Source organism: Conger conger, chromosome 19 (assembly GCF_963514075.1).
Source record: "Conger conger chromosome 19, fConCon1.1, whole genome shotgun sequence".
In the NCBI taxonomy this organism is placed as follows: Eukaryota; Metazoa; Chordata; class Actinopteri; order Anguilliformes; family Congridae; genus Conger; species Conger conger.
Window position 1 is genome coordinate 5,520,205 of NC_083778.1, and position 8,646 is coordinate 5,528,850.

Here is an 8,646-nt window from a genome sequence, read left to right on the forward strand (position 1 = left end):
AGGTGAGCGCCCCCCCTATCTGCCCCCCCCCCCCATTCACCCCCCCCTATTCGTCTTCTAACTGGCTGAAGGTCATTTGAAGTTCTTCAGTTAGAACAGTTAGAATTCTCATTTGGGTCTGTCCTTTCATGCTGTGGCTTTAACTGAAAAGAGCTGCTTCCACAGAGTTTTTGTTCACTAGCTATGATTTAGCAAAATGGAGAAGGGCCTCACAGTGGTCTTTGCCTGGGGCCTCCAAATCACAAATCACTAAAACTATGGTGCTTTTGTTGTAATAATAATAATAGAACATTACATTACAGTGTCTCTCCGGGTGGGAAGTGTCTCTCTGAAAAACACTTCCCACCCGGAGAGACACTTCCCACCCGGAGAGACACTTCCCACCCGGAGAGACACTTCCCCCCCGGAGAGACACTTCCCACCCGCAGAGACACTTCCCACCCGGAGAGACACTTCCCACCCGCGTTCAGGGCTGTCGCCGCTCGCCTGTAATTGACTGACAGGCGGAATTGGGGGGACGGGGACTCGCTGAGGGGGCAAAAGTGCACTTCGTTCCGGGGAGATGAGAGGCGTAATTATAGCGGACGGCTTATTTTGTTTGTTTCTACCGAACCGGCGGAGACGTTTTGATTTTGAAATATGAATGTATGGATCCGTTTGTATCACTGAACAAACAAGATAATTATGTCTCTAGCTAGTTTATTAGCGCCCCTTTTTTTTTTTGCCTAGTGTCAGGAGGGCTGTCGGCTATCATGCAAAAATCTATCTCTGTATCTATTTTCTACCCGTTTAAAATCCACCTCTGCCATTAGAATGGATTTTTCTGCCAGAGGATTTGTGCAAGCTTCTCTTCGGCCGCGAAAGGCGAGAGTAAATCGGAGCCTGGATCTTTCCCCACATTGATTGCGAGGAGATTAATCGGAGAGAAGCCACAGCTTTCAGCCCTGAAAGATGGCGCGAGTGCATTTGCAGGGCTTGCCGGAGTCTGTGGGAAACCTGGGTCAAATGCATAATTTTTTGAGATTCAAAAAATTCTTTGCTTCACTTTACTGAGCTTGTCTGGTGTATTGGGACCTACGAAATACTCTCAGAAATGCAAACACCGCCTCCTGGTCCTCTTGGTTGGCTCATTTGAGGCAGGCAAGATCAATTGGGCACAGGAAAGTATTTGAATCCAAAACAATTGTATATTTGCAGGCCTATCAGACCAATGGCTCTGTCATGGGGGTCAGTCGGACTAATGACGCTGTTGCTTCCCCAGCCTGCCGCTGAGGTTCTGGGTGAACATCCTGAAGAACCCCCACTTCATCTTCGACGTCCATGTGACCGAGACGGTGGACGCCTCCCTATCGGTCATCGCCCAGACCTTCATGGACGCCTGCACCAAGACCGAGCACAAGCTGAGCCGGGTGAGTTCAGGGGCTCGGCCGGGTGAGGGGAGGGGCAACAGACGAGGAGCCACCATTCCTAAAGGTAAAAATCTCACCTGTGCGTTCTCTCCATCTCTGTCCCAGGACTCCCCGAGCAACAAGTTACTCTACGCGAAGGAGATCTCCACGTACAAGAAGATGGTGGACGAGTAAGTCCGCATTTGCACTCATGCCCGCTCAACTGACCAGTTAGATCTCTCTATGTCCTACTGTATATATCAGGCGCTAGCCAAGCCACGGGGCTGCTGATTTTTGTCGCTGTCCAAATACTTGCGGACATCGCGGTATGTTACAGCGCACAATATCCATCTTATATGAATAGGCTCACAAAATGGAAACGTTGCAGATTCAACAGTACTGGAGCGTCTGAGAACCCGGCAAGATTCTAGCATCTGTGTTCTTTGTTTTGTTTTGTTTCGTTCACGGTTTGGAGTTCAGTGTGCAGGTAGTCCTATTCCGCAATCTAAATATCTAGATATCTAGATATTAGGTAAAACGGTGAAGTTGGCTGGTCCCATTTTGGTCCGTTTCCCGCCCTCCGGTCAGCGAGGGGTTCCACGACCGTCTGCTGACCGCCCGTGGTCCTCTCTCTCCGCAGTTACTACAACGGGATCAGGCAGATGGTCCCGGTCAGCGACCAGGACATGAACACGCACCTGGCGGAAGTTTCGCGGGTAAGAGCGGGCAGCTCCGACATCAGCAATCCGGTTCGGTCAGCCTTTCTGCTGGGCCTCCAGCTCAGAACTTAACCTTAAGCTAGTAACTGTTATGCAACTGTTACACAGCCATCACACAGCCGTCACACAACCATCACACAGCCATCACACAACCATCACACAGCCATCACACAACCATCACACAACCATCACACAACCATCACACAGCCATCACACAGCCATCACACAGCCATCACACAACCATCACACAGCCATCACACAGCCATCACACAACCATCACACAGCCATCACACAGCCATCAGTTTGACCTCTTGGTTGCTGATCAGCCTCTGCTTTATGGTCCGTCATTACATTGCAAGTGTTACGTCACTCGTGTTACAAGCATTACAAGCATGACGTTGAAAGCATTACATTACAAGCATTATGTGACAGGCATTACGCACTACGCATGTCATGTGTTTTTGGGGGAACGGCTCTGAGCGTGACAGCCTTAGAATCTGTGTTGTGCAGGCAGAATGAAAAAGCACACACCCTAATGTTTATAAAACACAGATTCTCATGTGTATAAAACACAGATTCTCATGTTGCTAAAGCACAGATTCTCGTGTTTATAAAACACATTCTCGTGTTTAGAAAGCACACACCCTCATGTTTATAAAACACAGACCATAATGTTTATAAAGCACACACCCTCATGTTGATCGTGCATTTGCGTCTTCCAGGCCCACACTGAAGGTCTCAACACACAAGTGGCTTTGCACCGACTGTACGAGTACGCAAGCAAGTACTACGATGGGGTAGGTACCCGCTTCTTTCCCTCAACTGGGCAGAAGTATGTGCCTATCCGGGCATCTCGCCAATGTTAAACAAATTCAATTTTTGTATATTTTCTTCAAAAGCATTTTTGTTTGTGAACACAGTTTAACAGTTTCTGTTTCTCACTTTCCCTCTCCTTTTCTCCTTCCATTTTTCTCTCCATCATTCCTTCCCCCCTTGTTCTCTCACTCTCCCCCTCTCCCTCTCTCTCCCCCTCTCTCCCCCCTCTCTCCCTCTCTCTCTCTCTCTTTCCCTCCCTCTCTCTCTCTCTCTCTCTTTCCCTCCCTCCCTCTCTCTCTTTCCCTGCCTCTCAATCCCTCTCTCTCCCTCCGTCCCCCTCTCTCTCCCTCCGTCCCCCTCTCTCTCCCTCCGTCCCCCTCTCTCTCCCGCCCTCCCTCCCTCTCAATCCCTCTCTCCCCCTCTCTCTTCTCCTCTCTCTCTCTCTCTCTCTCTTTCCCTCTCTCTCTCCCCCTCTCCCCCGCTCCAGATCATAGCCTCACTGGAGGAGGACCCTGCTGCTCAGAGCGGGCAGTTGACGATGAGGCTGCAGCAGATAGCGGCCGCCCTGGAGAACAAAGTCACGGACCTCTAACGCCATCGCGAGGGGCGTGGGGTGGAGCTCAGGGCCGACGCAGGGTTCATTTCAACAGTCCGGGGGCGGGGGGGCGTGGGGCGTGGGGCGGAGTGACACCGATTACTGTCAACTCTCCAGCACAGCAGGTGGAGGTAGCGTGCCTGTAAACATCGGATTTGCCAATAAACACAACAGAAGAAGAAGAAGACTCAAAGTTCGGCGGGGGGGGGGGCGGTCACAGCCCCACGGACGAAACTCTTCCCCGAAACACCGAATCTCAAAATGGGACTTTGCTTTCACAGAGCGCAGAACCAGAACCTTAACCCCCCCTTCCCCCAGACTGCCACGGGCGGGTGGTGATGGCACTATATTGGGGGAGTCGGCTGACCCCCTCCTCCCCCGGCCAGGCACAACCTTCCCAGAGGTCCGGCGTCGATGGGTCAGACCTGGTTCTGGTTCCGGCGCCGAACGGAGCGATGGAATAACCCCTGCGATCCTCACTGGCTTCCTGAATAAGATGTTGAATTTCTTCCTGTGTAGAAAAGTTTAAGAATAGTATTATATATATATATATATATATTTTTTAATCATGCAGCCTTTATCCAGAAAGCTTTATAAGAGGAAATTAACTTTTTTTTTTTTTTTTAAAGCGATTTTGATTTTCATTTTATTGCGTTTGTAAATTAGGGCGGCCCCCGCCTGCTGTCAACAGACGGCTCCGCCCACCGGGAGGCATGTCGAGTTGTAGAGCCATCGCTTCCAAACCCGAACATGGCCAGCGAATCAGGAATGGTTACTTTCTTTCTTTTTTTTTTTCTTTCTTTCTTTTTTTTTTTTACGATTATTTTAAAGATTTTTGTTTTATTGTATTTGAATCACTTCTTATGGCATGCACCCAGCATACAGTCACAGTTGCTAAAACCAGGCAAGGCTAGTGTTGCTAATCGAAAGGTTCACTGGGACCTTTAAAAGTGTACTTCTTCTGCAATGCCCAGGAAATGTCTCAAATGGTCCATTTCTTCCCTGTATAGTCTCTGTAAAATGGCCGACATTCGTGCGACTAGTGATCTGTAAAATGGCCGACTCTCAGCCACGGGCTAAACTCGCATGTGTATCGGCGAGCTTTCCTGCCCTGCTCTTTCACACCACGTCTGTGGAGACTTGTCTTTTGTGGACCAATTTAAAAAGCACAGATCATAGCTTTGGGGAAGACTCTGCAGTAGGTCTGTCTCTGTTAATCGCTCTCTGGTTGTAGTTTTAGTTCTTGCATTTTTAAGACCTCACGCTTGTTAAGTTAAATATCCTGTGAACAAAACCGAGGGATATACAAACCTTCAAACAAACGAAAGGTCCGATTTAGTTCACTTTTGGCTTGGAATACACGCATGTGTCAGGAGATGGTACGGCTAGGCCCGCTGTGCGGCTGTGAGCAAACACTTGTGAGTTTTGTACAAAACTAGACTGAAAGGGCCGCATGGCAATGCAGACCTGGCGCTTCGCCGTCCAATGGGGCACCCTTGTACTTTTCCAACTTGAGCACAGCTTCTGACCAACGGCCGCGCTTTCGGTAGACTCTTCCTCATGAATGACCACAAATTAAAGGGAAGCTGAACTTTTATTTTATTTTTTATTTTTTTTATAACCGCAAAGCCCGCCCCAGTGAGCTGTCAGTACTGTGGCCTTAAAGTTCAGCGATTGGCTGCTCGTATTCCTGATCCCACCCAAATTGTCTGCTTGCGCCAAGAGTGGACCTTTTAACGGCAGTTCCGTAAATGGACAACCTGTAGTTAATTTAATAAAATTTTGTATCCATAATCCATAACCTTATGTTTGTAGTTCTAAAGGAGGTATACATTGCAAGTGGAAAGAGCAGTACAGCTAAATGGTACGTGAACATAAGTTATTTTTTTCTATATTTATTTTGACGACCGTTGTAAGCTTAATCTTTCTTCATGGTAAATGTAAAAATGGTAAAACTCAAACTTCATATTTAAAGGGAACAAGTAAAAAAAAAAAAAAAAAACATTATAATGCTGGTAAAATGTTTGTTTTAAAAGCGGGGGCCTTTGCTTACACACACGGTGGAGCTGAGCTGGGTCAAATACGTGTTAGTTTTGGATTCGAATACTTTTCGTGCTTTACTAAGCTTGTGTGGTGTATTGGAATCTATTAAATACTGACATAGTGCTGACCCCGCCTTCTGGTCCATGAAATACTGACATAGTGCTGACCCCGCCTTCCGGTCCTCTTGGTTGGCACAATTACACCAGGCGATATCAATCGAGCAGTCGACCCCGGTCTGAGGGTGAGAGAGGACTTCGATATCAATTGCATCCAAACTCTACAGCAGGGGTTGTCAAACTGAATTCCCAGGGGGCCGCAGTGTGCAGGTTTTTGGGGTTTCCTTCCAGTCAGCTGTCGATGAAGGCCTTGAGAACAAGGTGTGTGGACTCTTTAGCCAATCGATGACTTGAATGAACCACGGGTGCCGAGAACATCCCGAAAACCTGCAGTCGCCGCGGCCCTCCAGGACCGGGGTTTGACGCCCGTGCTCTCCAGGCTTAATAGTTCCAGTACTGACAGCAAAATGGAAGGCTTTTTCTTTGCCTTTCTTTAACCAAAATGTGCCTTAGTAGCAGAGAAAGTGAGAAAGGTAACTTTGAAATAATAACAATGTGCAGAAATGTGGCGGTACTAACAAGTGTGAATCATGGGCCGGTAGTCCTCCTCGTTCGCGTGAAACAAGCTCAGATGGTCTCTCCCTCACGGTTGAAACGCTGCGGCGTTTGTCTGATGGTACTGGGAGAACCTCGGAGCTAACGGAGACTGCTTTTGAAAGCAACTCGCGATATTCACCCCCCCCCCCCCCACACACACACACACACACACAAACACACACACACAAACACACAGGGGCCTTTCACAGAACGTTGGGTACGTCAAGTAGCTTAAACTGTCAAGTTTGTTGTGAAAAACATGTCGTTTCTTGAAAAAGCACCCTCCAAATTGTTCCTCTGTATGTATGGGGGGAAAAAAATATCTGTGTATCTGTACTCGACAACAATGACCTTTTACTGCTGTGCAGTTGTTTTAATGTCCCAGTTTCTCGTTGCGTATAGCGATTGTAAACATGTTGACATACTTATATTCCAATGGTGTAATCTTACCAGACCCGGGTCAAGCACGTAGTCGTTTCGGATCTAAATACTTTTCTGTTTTCGTCTGGTGTGTTGGAACCTGTGACATCCCCTCAAAAAAAGCTGCTGATCCTATTGGTTGGCGCAGTGGCACCAGGCAAGATCAATCGAGCGCAGAAAAATAATTTGAATCTGAAATCATTTGAATTTGACCCCGGTCTGAATCCTATGCATGGGAGTCTTGGAGGCTCCCGGTGTTGCGCTGTTGTCGAGACCTTTGCAGCTTTGAAATGGCTGTGAAATAATATGGCACAGCGGTTGCTACGTAATACATTCCCATCGTTGCCGTCCGGCTGAGACACTCGCCGGTGCCTCCACGCAGGGCTCATCCCAGTGGTTAGAGGAGTGAAGACGGTTCGGTCAGACGGTTCGGTCAGACGGTTCGGTCAGACGGTTCGGTCAGACGGGGACTGCCCCTCGCACCCTCCCGTGACATAACGAGAAGACCGGCATCGCAGAGTTTTTGTTGGAGCCCTTCGCTCGTTTTAAAAACCTGTTTTTGGGACCGAGCTCATGACCCCGTTCTTTGGACTGCTGTAAAATTCTTTAGTACTGAATATGTGTTTCATATGACTTCATTTTGTAGTCCTCCAGCCATGCCAGGCTGGCCCATAATGCAACAGCCAAAGCCCCCTCCCCCCAGAGCCATTGCCAAGTTTACCAAGATTTGCATTCTGTTCAACAAAAACTGCCATCGCTTGGGAGAATCTCTGAATAATGAACTATGTGTTCACTGTTTTTATTGCAAACTGTGTGGCATTTTCTTAGGAGACCTCCAGCGATGGCCCTGAAAGTGTGTCAAGAAATATTCTCTTTAAACCACTAACAGCTTCTAAAGATCAATAAAGAAGATGAAAGAACTACCGTCTCTACCCTCATTTCCGCACGAAACCTCCAAGCAAGGGAGGGGATATCAAAAAGCTTGCCTTCCCCCAGGGCAGAAAAAACAGTTATACATTCTTTCTTAGATTCACGCAAGATATATGCAGAGAGAATTAGTTTAAGCACTGTTAGAATAATGAATTTCCATCATCACGTGTGTAACAGTAAGTCTGCAGCGGTTTTGTAAAGTGCTGGATCCAGCAGACCGGGTTGTCGGAGACAACTTTCGAAATTAAATTTTTGTCACTCTGTCTCTGTGTTCATTTCGCATGCATTTTTGGTAGGCTTTTTGGCTCGCACCAAACAGCATGGACCTTGTCCAAGAGCGCAACACATCAGATGCCTTTGTAGTGTTCCCAGGATAAAATCTGGGGAAAAATCTGCTTGCATCTTTTATCCCTGGTCCTCTGCACATATCGGTAGTCCCAGCAGAAGCATGTGCACACGCTCACGCTCACACTCACATACACACACACACTCACATACACACAGACACACACACACACACACACACACGCAGACACACAAGCGTGCATACTCTCACACACACACACACACACACACACACAAGCGCTCATACACATGCACAGACACACACGTGTGCATACACACACACACAGACGCACATAAGGGTGCACACACACACAAGCGCTCATACACATACACAGACACACACACATGCGTGCATACACACACACACACACACTCCATCTAATGAAGTCCTCAGTTTGATGCTAACTGTGGAGGGAGAGGGTTCACACAGACACACACTCACACAGACACACACACTCACACACACACACACACACACAGACACACAAGCGTGCATACTCACACACACAGACACACAAGCGTGCATACTCACACACACAGACACACCCACACACACACACACACACACACACACACACACACACACTCACTCCATCTAATGAAGTCCTTGGTTTGATTGCAACTGTGGAGGGAGAGGGTTCACACACACACACACACACACACTGAGGTACTCGGTTTGATGCTAACTGGAGGGAGAGGGTTCACACACACACACACACACACACACACACACACTG

General features: G+C 48.0%; 1 protein-coding gene across 1 annotated transcript in view; it reads left to right on the forward strand.

Moving 5' to 3' along the window:
* The window catches only part of LOC133118917 (plexin-B2-like), an 86,325-nt gene extending 82,760 nt beyond the window's left edge, over positions 1 to 3,565 (forward strand). Inside the window, exons 32-36 of the mRNA XM_061229215.1 lie at positions 1,262 to 1,409; positions 1,515 to 1,579; positions 2,029 to 2,104; positions 2,830 to 2,904; positions 3,411 to 3,565. Coding sequence (XP_061085199.1) covers positions 1,262 to 1,409; positions 1,515 to 1,579; positions 2,029 to 2,104; positions 2,830 to 2,904; positions 3,411 to 3,515 — 469 coding nt within the window. The 3' untranslated portion in view covers positions 3,516 to 3,565. The remainder of the gene's footprint in view (positions 1 to 1,261; positions 1,410 to 1,514; positions 1,580 to 2,028; positions 2,105 to 2,829; positions 2,905 to 3,410) is intronic.
* The last annotated feature ends 5,081 nt before the right edge of the window (positions 3,566 to 8,646 follow it).